The sequence below is a fragment of the Nycticebus coucang genome, chromosome 8, assembly GCF_027406575.1.
Source record: "Nycticebus coucang isolate mNycCou1 chromosome 8, mNycCou1.pri, whole genome shotgun sequence".
NCBI classification, from domain to species: domain Eukaryota; kingdom Metazoa; phylum Chordata; class Mammalia; order Primates; family Lorisidae; genus Nycticebus; species Nycticebus coucang.
In genome coordinates, this window is record NC_069787.1 from 89,376,283 (window position 1) to 89,394,585 (window position 18,303).

The 18,303-nt window shown below is 37.0% G+C and overlaps 1 protein-coding gene and 1 non-coding gene across 2 annotated transcripts in view; both read left to right on the forward strand.

Annotated features, from left to right (window-relative positions):
• The window catches only part of TOPAZ1 (testis and ovary specific TOPAZ 1), a 104,948-nt gene that overhangs the window by 47,721 nt on the left and 38,924 nt on the right, over window positions 1-18,303 (forward strand). Inside the window, exon 12 of the mRNA XM_053599205.1 lies at window positions 1,000-1,115. Coding sequence (XP_053455180.1) covers window positions 1,000-1,115 — 116 coding nt within the window. The remainder of the gene's footprint in view (window positions 1-999; window positions 1,116-18,303) is intronic.
• On the forward strand, window positions 10,226-10,364 carry LOC128592797 (U4 spliceosomal RNA). The gene has a single exon (XR_008382014.1). It is a non-coding gene; the product is annotated as a U4 spliceosomal RNA (small nuclear RNA).

An 18,303-nucleotide genomic window follows, 5' to 3' on the forward strand; every position in this document is an offset into this window, starting at 1 on the left:
AACACCTTTGGACCAAGTCAACAGAAACATTTGGGCAACTAAACTAGTAAGACTGACAGCCCACAACCTTTTACCTTCCCACCCTTCCAGGATAATGTTATGTCTTGGAAGAAAGAAGGCCTGCCTCACATCCACCCATTTGTACACCAGAAGCATCCAGATCCTACCCTATTGGCTCTGTCCATTAGATTGTGAGGTACATGAAGAAGACAAGAAAGGAGTCATGTGAATGGAAGAGAAAAATCTTTGAACTGTTATTTTTAAATCAAATACTGTGTTATGTGTAGGAAGACAGTCGCCTGGTTATTAATTTAACAAATAATCACTGATTCAGCCCTGGCCATGGCTCTGTGGGAAGTATAGGAACAATACTCAGAAAGTGTATAAAGAGGGATGAGGTGTGAACACCATTGCTATACTCAAAGACACGCGGAGTACCAAATAGGAGGTACAGGTGATAAAGTGGTTGAGATGATTGGATAATAGAAAATTCAAATTTCTAATGCAAAATTATTTTTATTCACTTTAAATTGTTAAAGTAGGGGCAGTGCGTGTGGCTCAGTGAGTAGGGTGCCAGCCCCATATGCTGAGGGTGGCGGGTTCAAACCTGGCCCCGGCCAAACTGCAACAAAAAAATAGCCAGGCGTTGGGGCAGACACCTGTAGTCCCAGCTACTCAGGGATCTGAGGCAAGAGAATCAACTAAGCCCAAGAGGTGGAGACTGCTGTGAGCTGTGAGGCCACGGCACTCTACCAAGGGCAACAAAGTGAGACTCTGTCTCTAAAAAAATTAATTAATTGATTGATTGTTAAAGTAGGATATCTTTTTGTGGTTCTCAAACATTTGAAGGAATTTCCTTCAAGTTTTTTAAATGAGTTTTAAATCTACTTCTCTACATGTTTCACTTTTTATGTCAGTCTCTTAGTTGTTTCACACATACTGACTTCTCAGTTCTTTCACATTTTTATATGAATGACTCCTCTTTTCTCTCTCTTACAGCTTATTGAAGCTGGAATGATGCTTGACTCAGAACACTTTAGCTATATTGTTAAGCTCTTATACCAAGTACAGGCTTCCAAACAAGAAATAACTGCAGTTCTGGAAATGAAATCCAGGTGAGAAAAATCATTATAATTAAGGCTTTCACATATATATACATACATATATACATACAATATATATATTATATATAGGTGGGGACTTATAAGTGTCACCTGAAGGCAAAGCACTTACAACTTTTTATATGCCCAAACATGTAGCTAATTTGTGCACCATAACCCTTCTTCCATCTCTTACTATGCCTATCTTAGCCATCCTCAGCTCTAGCCAGCCTCAGCTTGTTGTTCTCAGTACCCTGTTTCCTCTCAGTGTCTAGCTCATCACGTGTAAAAGGAGTCTCTTTTATCTTATGTTTTACTGTTTACTTTGTTCTACTTAATGCACTGTATTATATGTATACAAATAACCTTAAATTTTTTTCTCTTTCTCTCCCTTCTTGATTGTTTAATAAAATGCCTTAATACCTCTCTTTTTTCACTCTATTTAGCTTATGGGCCTCTGATGGCTTTTTTAAAAAAAACTTCTGTTAATTATAAAAATGGTATCATAATATACTTGTATTGAGAAAAAGAAAAGCCATGACTTAAAAATATATTAAAGTATAACATACCTAGAAAAGCATGTACAAATTATGTAAAGAAACTATATTTTATAAATGAAATTAGATTTGATAAAGAACAAATGGTATCAACCACTGAAGTCCTTCTGAATGCCAGAAATCTCCAACAGGGAACTTCCATGGCTATTGTTAGCTCATTCCTCATTATCTTTTTTTTTTTTTTTTTTTTTTGTAGAGACAGACTCTCACTTTATGGCCCTCGGTAGAGTGCCGTGGCCTCACACAGCTCACAGCAACCTCCAACTCCTGGGCTTAAGCGATTCTCTTGCCTCAGCCTCCCGAGTAGCTGGGACTACAGGCGCCCGCCACAACGCCCGGCTATTTTTTTTTTTTTTTTTTTGGTTGCAGTTTGGCCGGGGCCGGGTTTGAACCCGCCACCCTCGGTATATGGGGCCGGCACCCTACTGACTGAGCCACAGGCGCCGCCCCCCTCATTATCTTCTAATGCAGAAGTTCCCAAACTTACCTGGTTTACTGCCCCTACATCAAAAGAAATATGTTAGCAGTCCTATTTATGAAGTAGTTAGGTCCAAACAAGTTAACTATAGTACAGTAGAACCTCTGTAAATTGACCACCCAAGGGACTATAACAAACTGATCAACATATGGAGGTGGTCAACATAAGGAACTAGGCCTACTATACTAATACATACTTGTACTTCAGTTTCCTGTACATCTTTTATTAGAAAATATCATATGAAATCATACACAATCAAAACAGTAAAATCATACACAGTATCATATCAATTTACTGTTTTCTCATGGTTTAATCATTCTTTTTTTTTTTTTTTTTGGTTTAATCATTCTTTCTGAAAAAAGAGTCAATCTTGGTCTGTTTCTTATTCTTATTATATACAGTAAGTGGAGAAAGGACTCTCAACTTTGACCACATCATTCAGCACAGCTGGGCATTTTTCCACAACAAATGACTTTAACTGCATTATCAGATGTCTGACATCCTCTTCTTTTGGAATCTCTGCAATTTCTGTGTCATCCTAACTTGCTTTTTCCACTTCATGCACTTTTATGCTGGTCTGTACTTTGGTCATTATCACTTGGAAAATTGCGTCTAGGTCAGATTCATTATGGGTTGCCATCTCATCATCCATTGCAAGGAAACCTTCAAAATCTACTCCTTCAAATTTTGCCATGGAAGATGGACTGACTAAATGGGGCCAAAACATCATGCTCTTGGTTGTGACAGATCCCACTTTCTTGAAACACTTCTTTATCATTTCTGGCTGAACTTTATTCCAAGCAGAACTGATCTCTCTAGACAGAATCCAGAGCATTAACTGATGTAGCAGATGAAGTTGCTTCCACAGACGGACCGCAGGTTTGTGTTCTAGTAATGACCCACTGCAGGAGCTGTGCTTGGTAGTACATTTTAAATGTTTTGATGATGCATTGGTCAAGAGGTTGGATTTCTGCCTCATGTTTGGAGGCAGAAATTTCAATGTCACATTTGTGAGATGGTTCACTTGCAGGTGGCCAGGACCGTTATCTACTGTCAATAGAATAGATCGTTTCTCCTTAATTATTCTGTCAATACCCTTTACTTACTCCTCAGATAGGGTACCAGTCATCCATGTGCATTTTTTTGATCTCCAAGTGATCTTTAGGCTTCAGGTTCTTAGATGCACGTGGCTTTGCCACTTTACCAATCACCAAGTGCTTTGTGTCTCTAGTTGAGCTAGCACAAAACAGAACTGTGAAATGTTCTTTGGAAAGTTTTCTGCCCTTATTTTGTCACTGTTCATGATGAGGCTCCTGTCAAGCATCACCTTCAAAAAGAGTCTGTACTCATTCATGTTAAATATGTCATCATCTTTGAAGCCCCTGGTGAAGTCTGGGAACTTTCTGATGAACTCTTCCACAACTTCTGTTGGAACTTCATTGGATTCACCACATAAGAGTTTCTGGGAGAACTCATGTCACAGTTTAAATTTCTCCAGCCAACCACTTGATGCTTAGAAATCTGCCACCCCAAATTCCTGTGCAAATTTTTTAGCATGTTCTTAAATCATTGGCCTAGAGATTCGGGCATTAGCTATCATTTGTTTGAACCAGATTAATGTGGCTTTATTGACTTCATCAAGAGAAATTTTCCTCCTTTTCTGCTGAAGGTCTCTGCTTTCTTTACCATATCTCTCCAAGTACTCATGTTTGCATTTCTGGATGTTGCTAACTGTGACCCCAAAATGTTCTACATCTTTCTTGGCTGCTGCTTTCCAGGAAATGTAGATCAACCTTTTCCTTCAATGTTAGCTCTTTGAATTCATTCCTTTGGGCCATCATGTCTCAATTAACTGTAAACTTTTTCAGTAATTGTATGTGTAGGATGAACTTACAATTCAGACCAGTCCTTCACTTTAAAAAAAAAATCTTCTGCAACACTTGATAAATTATAGGATACTAGGCCTAATCCAATACATGGAAATAATAAAAAATGAAAGAAGAACTTACACTAAAGAAAAAAATAATACTGTTGCAGGAAGACAAGACCCAATGGAGAGAAAGAACACCCAAACACCATGTTTATAAGAGGAAGGGCTTTATTCACCAGGCGGGAGCTTACAGCATAGAAGAATTCCAAATGACCATACTCCCCAACTAGCTTCTGGCTTGGTCTTTCCCTTTTTATCTGCGGTCAAAAAGTTCCAACCCATAGATACCTTTTTCATTGGCCAGTTCGAATTAAGCAGAAGGTACTATTCCAGCCCTCACAGAACTACAGGATTTCACAGAAGTGGAAATTTCCAAGTTTCAGGAAGTTAAGTTTACAAATTCCCAAGAGCTGAGTCACCATGGAGAGGACCCTGCAGATGTATCCTAGTGGTCTCCTTGAGCAGACCTGTTCTTCTAGACCTCACCCTTCTCAGGCATCCTCTCTCAATATAACTAAGGGGCAAAGCCCGTACTTTCTACCCCTTGATGTATATTAGACTCAACTGGTCAAGTTATAGAGCATGAATTACAGTAAAACCTCCATAGTTGACTGTTACAAACCAGTGTGGGGAAGGATGAGCCAACCAGAATGGAATTGGTGGGGAATGAGAAAAATACAGTATAAGAGAAAACCCAGAAACAAAAGATGGGATCAGGAGGTCTGACTGAGCTGATGACTGCAGCCAGCACCAAACCACAAAATCTGCTTTATTTTATAGTATCTGTATAGGGTTGTCCAGTGGGGAGTAGCATAGACAATATGGGGAAATAGCATAAACAAAAGACACATTTTTGATCTTAAAGTATGATAGGAAGATGTAAATGACAAATCATCTTGTTAATGGTTTCTACTCAACTTTGTTAACATATGAGAAGTAAGAAGGGAAAAATCACAAGGATCTCTGCATAGTTAACAAAGCAAAGGAAGAACTATATGACTTAATGGTTTCTACTCAACTTCGTTAACATGACAAGAAGTAAGAAGGGAAAGATCACGAGGATCTCTGCATAGTTAACTAGACAAAGAGCTACATGACTTCTGGCAGAGGGAGCATGAAGAAAGGAATATAGTTGTTTTGGGAATGGAGGAGAAGCAGTTGGGGGTTCATTCCCTGAATGTTCCCCAGGCTGTGGAGGCCCTGCCGCCTCACGGCCCACTCTCCACAGTTGACCACCTACTTAAGTTGACCTAATTTTCATGGACTGGACATGAAACCACATGTACTCAAGGGAAGTTCCTTATGTTGACCATCTCTATATGTTGACAAGTGTGTTACAGTCCCTTGGGTGGTATAGCTTCTACTGTAATATTGTATTAAGTCCAAGTGGTCAAGATACAACTTATAGAGGTGGTCAATGTATAAACTATACACACACATACATACATACATATATAGTCTTCCATAAGTACATGTGGTGTATGTCTGGTCTATGAAAATCATGTCAACTTAGGGAGGTGGCCAATTATAGAGGTTCTAGTTTGTGTATCTGTACAGTGTCTGACAGATGTTATTTGAAAATTTAAAATAACCTCTGGTGCTCCAGTGAGTTTGCCATAGTACCCTGGATGTCTTAGTGCAGTTCAGAGAAATGTAGCTCTAAGTAATACTACTTCCCCTGCCAGCTCAGGTATGTGTGTCTGGTGCCTTAGCCACTTGAGCTACAGATGCCAAGCCACACCCGGCTATTTTTTTGTTGCAGTTTGGCCGGGGCCAGTTTTGAACCTGCTACCCTCAGTTTATGGGGCTGGACCCTACCCACTGAGCCACAGGCGCTCCCCCATACACATATTCTTACAGTTTATTTCACAGCCCCTAATTTTGCTCCCACTTCAGATCATTATAATCATGCACCCCATAATAATGATTGGTCAACGATGAACACCATATACAATGTTGGTCTCATAAGACTATAAGGGAGGTGAAAAATTCCTTTCACCTAGTGACCTCCATAGTAACTTCATAGAACAACACATTACGTGTGTGATACTGGTGTGTTTGTTTAAACCTACTGCACTGCCAGTTATATAAAAGTATAACACTGTAGTTAGGTACAGTAAATAATACTTGATTATGGTATTATTGTATTATACTTTTTGATCATTATTTTAGAGTGTGCTCTTTCTACTTATTAAAGTTAAGTGTAAAACAGCCTCATCAGGTCCTTCAGAAGGTATTCCAAAAGAAGGCATTATTATCATAGGAGATCCTCCAGAAGGTATTCCAAAAGAAAGTATTATTATCACAGGAGATGACATCACCCTGCATGTTAATTACTCCCAAAGACTCTCCAGTGGGACAAAATAGGACTTTGAAGAAAGAGATATTGATGATCCTAACCCTGTTTAGGCCTAGGCTAACGTGTGTGTTTGTATCTTCATTTCTAATAAAAAAAAATTTAAGAAGTAAAAGGATTAAAAATTTTTTAAATAGAAAAAAGCTTATAGAATAGGGATATAAAGAAAGAAAATGGTTTTTGTCACTATTCAATGTATTTTAAAGTAAGTATTATTATGAAAGAGTCAAAGTTAAGAAAACTAAGAAATGTATAAAGTAAAAAAGTTATAGTAAATATTGAAGAAAAAAAATTTTTTTATAAATTTAGTGTAACCTAAATGTACAGTGTTCATAAAGTCTACAGCAGTGACAGATATGTCTTAGACCTTCACATTCACTTGCCACTCACTCACTGAATCACTCAGAGAAACCTCCATTCTTTCGAGTTCATTCATGGTCAGTGCCCTATACAGGCATAACATTTTTTATCTTTTATACCATATTTTTATGGTATAAAGATATACCATTTCCGTGTTTAGATATATAAATACTTACCATTACATTTCAATTGCCTACAGTGTTTAGGATACACATAGTAACATATTGTGCAGGTTTGTAATCTAGGAATAATAGGCTGTACCATATAATAGCCTAGGTGTCTAGTAGGTTATGCCTTCTAGGTTTGTGTTAGTACACTCTATGATGTCACACAAAGACAAAACTACCTAACAATGCATTTCTCAGAACATCCCCATTGTTAAGTGACACATTACTATATAGTATTCTTTAAGAGGTACTAACTTTGGTGAAGGAGGGAGTTTTGAGAGAGTATGAAAATAACTGGATGTTTAAGGGTATAGATCATAGTTGGACACGCAGACCCAGCCCCAAAGCAAAAGAAAAAAAAATAGCATATACTTGAATTTTACATTTGAATTTTCTTAACTGTCTCTGAAGTAGTATTTTCTGGGCTAAGGAAGTGAATTTTAATAGACATTTATACTTTGGTTTGATTATATTTTTTAATTATCTAGTTTAAAGTTCACTCAGAAGATTCACAGGAGATAATGCTGCTACAAAGAATTCTCACATTTATTTTCAGGACATTAGTAAGAATTTATGTGTGCCTGTAATCTAGGCAATTTAACATACAGTGACTATTTAAAAACATTTACATTAAAGTAAGTATTATTGATACGTATATGTTGGAACTTCAGTCTTCCATTTTATTATTTGTTTTCTGTTTGTTTCCTGTTTACCTTTCCTTGTTTTCCTATAGTGATTACTTGAACATTTTTTAGAATTTCATTTTTATTTTCTACAGTGTTTTTGAGTATCTCTTTGTATAGTTTTTAACTTACCTTTTGACTCAGCAATCTCAATTTTACAAATGTACCCTGAAAATATACCTCTATCAATGAAAAATACATATTACCTAAGGATATTCATTACCACATTGTTTATTATTCCAAGATGTTGGGGACAACTTAAATTCCCTAAATTAGTTGAATAACCTACAATATATGTGCACAATGGAGTATTTTGCAGCTATAAAGGAAAGAATGAGAAATTTCTCTATGTATTGATTTCGAGTGATATCCATCATATACCATTTGAGTAAATGTTCTAAATACAGCAATTAAAGGACAAAAGCTGGTGGAATGGTTGTAATAGCATGACTACATGCCTTTTATAAGAAGTTCATTTCCAATATAGGTAATTGAAAGCCAAAGGATGGAAACCAGTATATATCAAACATTAGTTTCAAAAAGAGCATGGAGTAGCTACATAATACCAAATAAAATAGACTTCAGAATAAAGAAAATTACCAGGAACACAGAGAGACACTCCCTAACAATAATATGGCTGATATGTCAAAGACATAGCATTCCTGAAAGTATATATACCAAACAACAGAGCTTCAAAATACATGAAGCAAAATGATAGAACTGAAAAGAGAAATAGACAAATGTATAATTATAGTTGAATATTTCAACATGCCTGTCTCAACAATTGATAGAAATACTAGAAACTCTGCAAGGATATAGAACTAAATGCTACCATCAGCCAATATGATTTAATAGGCATTTATAGAATACTCTATCCCAAACAGCAGAATATGCATTCTTTTCAAATGCCCATGCAACATTCACCAAGATAAACCATATCCTGGATGATAAAACAAACCTCAAAAAATGTAAAATAATTGAATATACCGAGTACATTTTCTGACCATAATGGAGTCAAACTAGAAGGCAACGATGGAAGAATAATGGGAAAATCTCCACACACTTGAAAATTAAACAACTAAGTTTATATAATTCATGAATGAAGAGGAACTCTGAAAGAAAACTAAATTCACTTTTAGAACGGAATGAAAATATATCAAAATTTGGGGGATACAGTTAAAGCAATGTTGAGAGGGAAACCTATAGTACTAAATATTCTAAGCTTCCACCTCAGGAAGGAAGATAAATAAGAGCAAAACAACCTCAAAGCAAGCATAAGAAAGGAAATAATAAAGAGCAGGAATCAATAAACCTTAAAACATAAAGGTAATAAAAAAATTAATTTAAAAAGCTATGTCTGTGAAAAGGCTAATAAAATTGATAAACTTCTAGCAGGACTAAAATTTTAAAAAAGGCACAAAATACCAACATCGAATGAGACAAGATATCTGTGCAGAGCCATTAAAAGGATCCTAAAGGATTGCCTTGAACAAGTTGACAAACACAGCAGCATAGATAAAATGGAGCAATTCTTTAAAAGCCACAAGATACAAAAATCTATGCAATACGATCTTAATAGTCTTGTAACTATGGAAGAAATTTCATCTATAATTTAAAAGCTTCCAGAAAATTCATCCCAAAAGCCAGATGGTTTCACTGGAGAATTCTACGAGTCATATAAAGAAGAATCAGTACGGATTTACAGTCTCTTTCAGGAAATAGAAAAGGAAGGAACACTTACAAGCATGTTTTCAGGTAAGTATTAGCCAGATAGCAAATCTAGACAAAAAGACTACCATAAAAAGAAGAAAACTACAAAAATTCTCAACAAAGTAGTAGCGTATTGAATCCAGCAATTTATAAAAATAATTATATACCATGACTGAGAAGTCATATTGAGAAGGCAAAGATGGTTCAATATTTGAAAATCCATCAGTGTAATCCATCTTAACAACATAAGATAGGAAAAAATCGTATTGAAAATCCATCAGTGTAATCCATCTTAACAACATAAGATAGGGAAAAATCGTATTTATATGAGTATAGAAAAAGCATTTGACAAAATTTAACATCCATGCATGATATAAAAACAAGCATTCAGCAAATTAGAAATAAAGGGGAAATGTCTTAACTTCATAAAGAGTATCTATAAGCAATCTATAACAAACATCATACTTAGATGAAAGACCAGATGCTTGGGAACAAAGTAGGGGTGTGCACTTGTACCACTTTTATTCAACATAGTATTAAAAATCCTAGCCAACATAAGGCAAGGAATGAAAGTAAAAGGAAAATAGGTTGAAAATGAAGAAATAAAACTATCACTGTTTGCAGATGGCACACATCTTGTACATATGTGCCAAAGAATCTACCCCCCAAAATGCTATAACTAATTGAGTGAAGCAAGGTTGCAGCATAAAGATCAACACACAAAATCAATCATGTGGTAAAATTACTTGAGAGGCTAAAGCAGGAGCATTGCTCGATAAGGCCAAGAGTTGCAGATTGCAGAGAGCTATGATGGCTCCACTGCACTGTATGCTGGGCAACAGAGCAAGAGCCTGTCTCAAGAAGAAAAGAAAATGAACAAAAGAACTTTTGAGGAGGGACAGTGTTGTAGCCAATGAGGTTTACCTGAGTGCCATTATTGCTAATTGAAAACTTTACCCAACAGTCCACAGTAACAACTTGCAACATAGTATTGGCAATTTTTGACAGTCTCTATGGCAGTGGTTCTCAGCCTTCCTAATGCCGCCACCCTTTAATACAGTTCCTCATGTTGTGGTGACCCCAACTATAAAATTATTTTCATTGCTACTTCATAACTGTAATTCTGCTGCTATTATGAATCGTAATATAAATATCTGATATGCAGGATGTATTTAGGTGACCCCTGTGAAAGGGTCGTTCAACCCCCAGAGGGGTCGCAACTCACATGTTTGAGAACCATTGCTTTATGGGGACTTAATGCTAAAAGAAAAAAATATGGGCAAAAGATATTTTACCAGTGAGGATATATGGATAGCAAATGAGCACATGAAAAGATGTTTAACATCATTAGCCATAGGAGAAATGCAAATTAAAACCATAATGAAATATCACCACATGTCTATCAAAATGACTGAATTTCAAAATGGTGTTAACACCAAATGCTGGGAAGGATGTGGAGAAACTAGGTCATATGTTGGTGAAATGTAAAATTGGACAGCAACTCTAAAAAGCAGTCTGGCAGTTCTTAAAAAATGACTTATGCAAATATGAAATACAGCTGTTGGACGCCTGGGCATTTATCCTAGAGAAGTGAAAACTTTTGGTCCTATAAAAACTTGTACACAAGCAGCTTTTATTGTAATAGCAAAAAATTGGGGAAAAAAACAGATGTCCTTCAATAGGCGAATGAATAGTTAAAACTATAGTACATCCCTACCAAGGAATAGTAAGAAAAAAAGAGAGAAGCTATTGAATTGTGCAACAACTTGGATTGATACAAGGAAATTATGCTGAATTTAAAAAGCCAATATCAAAATGCTGCATGATACCATTTATATAATATTCTCAAAATAACAAAACTAAGAAGTAGAGAACTGATTAGTAGTTGCCAAGGAACAGGGACAAGACTGTCCCTGAACTACGCACACCCACATGCATGTAAAATGAAAACTGAGTAGTACGGTCTGTAGTCTAAACAGTATTGTACTGATGTCAGTTTCCTGGTGTTGGTGTTATGTTACAATTATGTAAGATGTCACTATTGAAAGAAGCTAAGTTAAGGGTACACAGAGCTTTATGTACTATTTTTGCAAATTCCTGTGAGCTTATAATTATTTCAAAAAAATTTTAAAGGTAAATACATATATAATTTTTGTTAAGATATTGCCAAATTTCTCTCAAGAAGGGTTGTAGCAGTTTGTGTTCCCAGCAGGAAAATGCGAGATTACCTATTTCAGCATAGCTTTCTACCCCACCCTTATATTAGCTCATCTGCTGCCTTCATATTAGCATTGAGTACATTGGATTCTTGCTTCTCCATTCTTATGATGCTTTACTACCCTATTTCCCTGAAAATAAGACATCCTCTGAAAATAAGACCTACTTATAGGAAAGATAAGATGTCCCCTGAAAATAAGACCTAGCACATCTTTGGGAGCTCACCTTAAAATAAGACACTGTCTTATTTTTGGGGAAACAGAGTAGGAAGAATGTGTTTCACATCAGGTTAATACAAAAGATGTAAAGTCTCCATCTTTTTTAGTGGCTGAATAGTATTACATGGTATACATATACCACAGTTTGTTAATCCATTCCTAGGTTGGTGGGCATTTAGGCTGTTTCCATATTTTGGTGATTGTAAATTGAGGTGCGATAAAACAGTCTAGTGCAAATGTCCTTATGATAAAATCATAGTTTTTCTTCTGGATAGATGCCTAGTAATGGGATTGCAGGATCAAATGGGGTGTCTTATTTGAGTCTTTAAGGATTCTCTATACTTTCTTCCAAGAAGGTTGTATTAGTTTGCAGTCCAACCAGCAGTGTAAAAGTGTTTCCTTTTTTCCACATCCATGCCAGCATCTGCAGCTTTGAGACTTTGTGATGTGGGCCATTCTCACTGACATTAGGTGATATCGCTCAGTAGTTTTAATTTGCATTTCTCTGATGATTAGGGATGATGAGCGTTTTTCATGTTTGTTAGCCATTCATCTGTCTTCTTTAGTGAAGATTCTATTCATGTCTCTTGCCCAGTGATAGATGGGATTGTTAGCTCATTTTGTTGATTAATCTGAGTTCTCTGTAGATTCTAGTTACCAAGTTTTTGTCCAATTCATAATATGCAAATACCTTTTCCCATTCTGATGGTTGTTTGTTTGCTTTGGTTGTTGTCTCCTTAGCTGTACAGAAGCATTTCAGTTTAATTAAGTCCCATTTGTTTATTTTTGTTGTTGTTGCAATTGTCATGAAGTCTTCTTCATAAAATCTTTCCCAGGCTGATACCTTCAAGTGTTTTCCCCACACTTTCTTGAGGATTATTGTTGTTTCATGCCTTGATTTAAATCTTTTATCCATCTTGAATCAATTTTAATAAGTAGTGAGAGGTGCAGGTCCAGTTTCAGTCTTTTACATGTGGTTATCCAGTTCTCCCAGCACCATTTATTGAACAGGGATTCTTTTCCCCAGTCTATGTTCTTGTTTGGTTTATCAAAGATCAGATAGCTGTAAGATGTTATTTTCATCTCATGGTTTTCTATTCGGTTCCAAATGTCATTGTCTGTATTTTTGTGCCAATGCTATGCTATTTTGATCACTGTGGCCTTACAGTATAGCACAAAGTCTGGTGGAGTGATAACCCCTTGTTTTTATTTCTAAGAATTGCCTTGGCTGTATAGGATTTCTTCTGGTTCCATAGAAAACGAAGAATTATTTTTTCAAAATATTGAAAGTATGATGTTGGTATTTTAATGGGGATTGCATTGAATCTGTAGATTGCTTTGAGTAGTATAGACATTTTAACAATGTTTGTTCCCAGCCATGAGCATGGTATGTTCTTCCATAGGTATTCTTTTATTCTTGAAGCTACTGTGAAGAGAATTGTGTCTTTGATTAGCTTTTCATCTTTTTTTTTCTTTTTTAGGAGACAGAGTCTTACTCTGTCGCCCTTGGTAGAGTGCCATAGCGTCACAGCTCACAGCAATCTCCAGCTCTTGGGCTTAGGTGATTCTCTTGCCTCAGCCTCCCAAGTAGCTGGGACTACAGGTGCCTGCCATAATGCCCAGCTTTTTTGTTGTTGTTGTTGCAGTTTGGTGGGGCCGGGTTTGAACCTGTCACCCTCAGTATATGGGGCTGGCACCCTCAACACTGAGCCACAGGCACCACCCAAATTAGCTTCTCATCTTGGCTGTTATTGGCATATACAAATGCTACTGATTTGTGGACATTGATCTTATATCCTAAGACATTGCTATATTTTTTTTACTTTATTTTTATTTATTTACTTATTTTTATTAAATCATAGCTGTGTACATTAATGCAGTCTGTTGTATTTCTTTTTATCAGTTCCAGGAGTTGTGTGGTTGAGTCTTTGGGGTTCTCTAAGTATAAGATCATATCATCAACAAAAAATGAGAGTTTGACCTCCTCTGCATCCATTTGCATGCGCTTTATTTCCTTCTCTTGCCTGATTGCATTGGCTAGAATTTCCAGCACTATGTTGAATAGTAGTGGCAAGAGAGGACAACCTTGTCTGGTTCCAATTCTAAGTGGAAAAGCTTTCATTTTTACTCCATTCAGTATAATATTAACTGTGGGTTTGTCATAGATGGCTTTAATCAGATTCAGAAATGTGCCTCCTATGCCTGTATTCTTTAGTGTTCTAATTAGAAAAGGATGCTAAATTTTATTAAATGCTTTTTTCTGCATCTCTTGAAAGGATCATATGGTCTTTGTTTTTGCTTCTGTTGATATGGTGAATTACATTTATTGTCTTGCATATGTTAAACAAGCCTTGTAGCCCTGGTATGAAACCTACTTAATCATGATGAATGATGTTTTTAACATATACCTATAACCTATTGGCTAGGATTATGTTGAGAATTTTTGCATCTGTATTCATTAGTGCGATTGGTTCTGAAATTCTCCTTTTTAGTTGGGTCTTTTACTGGTTTTGGCATCAGGGTGATGTTTGCTTCATAGAATGTGTTGGAGAAGATTCCTTCCTTCTCAGTTTTTTGGAACAATTTCTGCCGTATGTGTATAAACTCTTCATTGAAGGTTTGATAGAATTCTGGTGTAAGATAAAAAATCCCATCTGGGCCAGGGATTTTTTTTGTTGGGAGATTTTTTATTTTTTCTTCGATCTCAGTTCTTGAAATTAGTCTGTTCAAGAGATCTATTTCCTCTTGATTAAGTCTAGGGAGAAGATGTGATTCCAGGTATTGATCCATTTCCTCCATATTATTAAATTTCTGGGCATAGAGTTTCTCATAGTACTCAGAGATGATCTCTTGTATTTCTGTGGCATCTGTTGTTATTTCCCCTTCATTGTTTCTGATTAAGGTTATTAGAAATTTTGCTTTTCTGTTTCTGGTTAATCTGGCCAAAATTTTATCAGTTTCATTTACTTTTTTAAAAAACCAACTTTTTATTTCATTAATTTTCTGAATAATTCTTTTGTTTTCAATGTCATTCATCTCTGATTTAATTTTGGTTATTTCTTTTCTTCTGCGGGGTTTGGGATTAGATTGTTCTTCTTTCTCCAGTTCCATAAGGTGGTTGATGAGTTTGTTGATGCACTCTCTTTCTGTTTTTTGAATGTAGTCATCTAATGCAATAAATTTCCCTCATAAGACTGCTTTTGCTGTATCCCACAGGTTTTGGTAACTTGTGTTTTCATTGTTGTTATATTTGAAGAATTTAACATTTTCCTCTTTTATTTCTTCCTGAACCCAACTATTATTTAGCTTAAGATTGTTTAATTTCCAAGTCTTTGTGTGGGGATGAATGTTTTTGTTGGAGTTGAGTTCCACTTACTGCTTTGTGGTTTGAGAAGATATAAGTTATAATTTTTATTCTTTTGATTGTGCTGAGGTTTGATTTGTATCCTAGGATGTGGTCAGTTTTCAAGTACGTACCATGGGCTGATGAGAATAATGTATATTCCTTAGCTTTGGGATGGTGTGTTCTATATATGTCTGTTAATCCCATTTGTTCTAAGGTCACATTTAAGTCCTTTATATCTTTGTTTAGTTTTTGTTTAGAGGATCTGTCCAGTTCTGTCAGAGGGGTGTTTAAGTCCCCAACTATTATGGTGTTATGGGATATCATATTGCTCAGACACATCAAGGTCTATTTCAATAATCTGGGAGCAGCTTGGCACCCATAGCTCAGTGAGTAGGATGCTGGCCACATACACCAAGGCTGGCGAGTTCAAGCCTGACCCAGGGCTGCTAAACAACAATGACAACTGCAACAAAAAAAAAATAGCTGGGCATTGTGGTGGGTGTCTGTAGTCCCAGCTACTTGGGAGGCTGAAGAAGACAGTCACATGAGTACAAGAGTTTGAGGTTGCTGTGAGCTGTGATGCCATGGCACTCAACCAAAGCCGACATAGTGAGACTCTATCTAAAAAAAGAATTTGGGGGCATTTAAGTTGGATGCATAAATGTTTAAAATTGAAATGTCTTCTGGTGGTATTATTCCTTTGACTACTATGAAGTGTCAGTCTTTGTCTTTCTTAACTTTAGTTGCTTTAAATCTGCTTGTATCTGCAAATTAGATTGCAACCTCTCCTTTCTTCTGATTTCCATTTGCTTAAAATACTGTTTTCAGTCCCTTAACTCTGAGACTTGATTTGTCCTTCAGGGCTAGGTGTGTCTCCTGGAGACGGTATATGGATGGCTTGTGTTTTTTATCCATTCAGCCAGCCTGTGCCTCTTCAATGGTGAATTCAGTCCATTGAAATTTATTGAGAGAATTGATAAGTGTGGTGGAGTTCTATTCATCTTTTTTTGTGAAAGTCAACATTATGTAGTTTTATCCTTTGCACCATTGTGGAAGCTAAATATTGACCTTTAGCTTCTGGGTATTTACTTTAGTGGTGGGCCATTGTAGTGGTCAATGCTGAGAATAGGTCTAAGTATTTCCTGTAGAGCTGGTCTTGTTGTGGCGAATTTCCTCAGTACTTGTATCTCTGAAAAAAAATTGATTTCTCCTTTGTTTAGCAGGATACAGAATTCTGGGCTGGAAATTGTTTTAAGAATATTGAAGGTGGATAACCATGCTTTTCTGGCATGGAAGGTTCAGTTGAAAAGTCTGCTGTCATCCTAATGTCTCTGCCTCTGTAGGTCAGTTGGCATTTACTCCTAGATGCTAGCAGAATTTTTTCTTTCATCTTGACATTGGACAGGTTCAGTACAATGTGTCTTGGAGAGGCTCTGTTTGATTTGAGATGACCCAGAGTTCGATATCCATCTGAAAGGAGTGTGTCAGGGTCTTTAGTAAATCTTGGGAAGTGTTCATTTATGATAGTCTCCATTCATGGTATGTTCTCCAATGGAAGTAGGGCTTCCATTCCTTTGGGACAATCTTCCTCCTCAGGAATCCCTATTATTCATATGTTTGAATGCTTCATGGAGTCCTGTAGTTCTCTCACCACCTATTCTGCTTTCCCGCTCTTCTTTTCTGCCTCTTTAACTACCTGGGTTAACTTGAAAATTTTATCCTTTTGCTCTGAGGTTCTTTCTTCTCCATGGTCTAACCTATTTTTTGATACTTTCCACTTCATCTTTGCATTCCCTGATTATCTCCTTCATTTCCTTAACCTCCACCATATCTTTTCTATATTCTACGTATCTCTTGTCCAACTTTTGGTTCTGTCTATCCATTTTCTTGTCCATTCCTTTTATCATCTTTATCCATATTTTAAATTCCCTTTCTGTCAATTCCATTAATTCTTTATAGGTGGAGTCCTCTGCAGTTGCTTCCTCATGGTCTCTTGGGGGAGTTCCTCTGTTTTGGTTTTTCATATTGCCCAAATTTTTCTATTGGTTCTTCCTCATGTGTTCTTTCTTCTTGTTCACCTCCTTGTCCTCCTTTGTTTCAAACAGAAGTCCTTGCTGTTGATGACACTATGTTGCAATGTGTCACTGGGACACCAGGTGGTGCTGTGGCTTTTGTTTTTTAGGAAACAGAGAGCACAGCCAGCAACCTCTATGGTCCTTATTCCAAACTTAGTTGCCTTTGGTGATCACCTGATTGTTTGCTCAGCATTCAGACCCTGGTGGGTTGGGATCTTAAAGGTCTCCAGACTCCTTTAGGGGCAGGTCCCATATTTCCCAATGATTCCAGTTCCTGTGGGGGTGTGGAAGTACCTCAGCCTATCCCAAGAGTGGAGTTCTGATTCCAGAAGGCATAATTAAGATGGCCACGCTTTAAACCCCTGCTAAGACCTTCTCATGACCTTAACACAATGGCAGCCCCCTGGCCTCTGAGACCTTCTCAGTATGGCTGCCTTGCCAGTCATCAAACCCATGGCAAATCCACTCCAACCGGCTTTTGAATCTGGTTGCTGTATACTGTTCAAGTCCACCCACTCCTCTAAGCTTTCCACTCAATGTGCAGCTTCCCCCAACTATTGAAAACTCTGGAAAGGCTTCCTCCTATCCCAGACCTCTGTTGCGGGGGGCAACCAATTTTGCAGCTCCTTTTATGATCATTTGCCTAATTCATCAGATTTCCACCACTAGGGATCATATGCTGTATCCAGCTCTCCACCTCCTTGCTGTGCTCCCTGAGCTATGACTCTGGGTAAGGTCCCCACACCAGGTAATGCTGGGTTCTCTCTTTTTCCCCAGTTATTCTAGGAGAGCTCAGCAGAACGATCCTTCTGGCCTGTGAAATTGTCTTGAAGCTTGCCTTTCTTTGCTGTCACGATATCAGGACAAACCATTTCTATGCCATAGTGTTATATGTGATGAAAAATGGATTCTTTTTGACAATTGCAAGCATTTGGCACAATGCTTTGCTAAAGATGAAGTGTCAAAACACAGATATTCCAAAACCAAATATTCATCAGTAAAAGCTACAGGTGTCTGTTTGATGATCCAGCACTGGTATTATCCACTATTGCTTTATGAAACCTGGCCAATCAATTATAGCAGATGTCTACTGAAACTAAATGGAT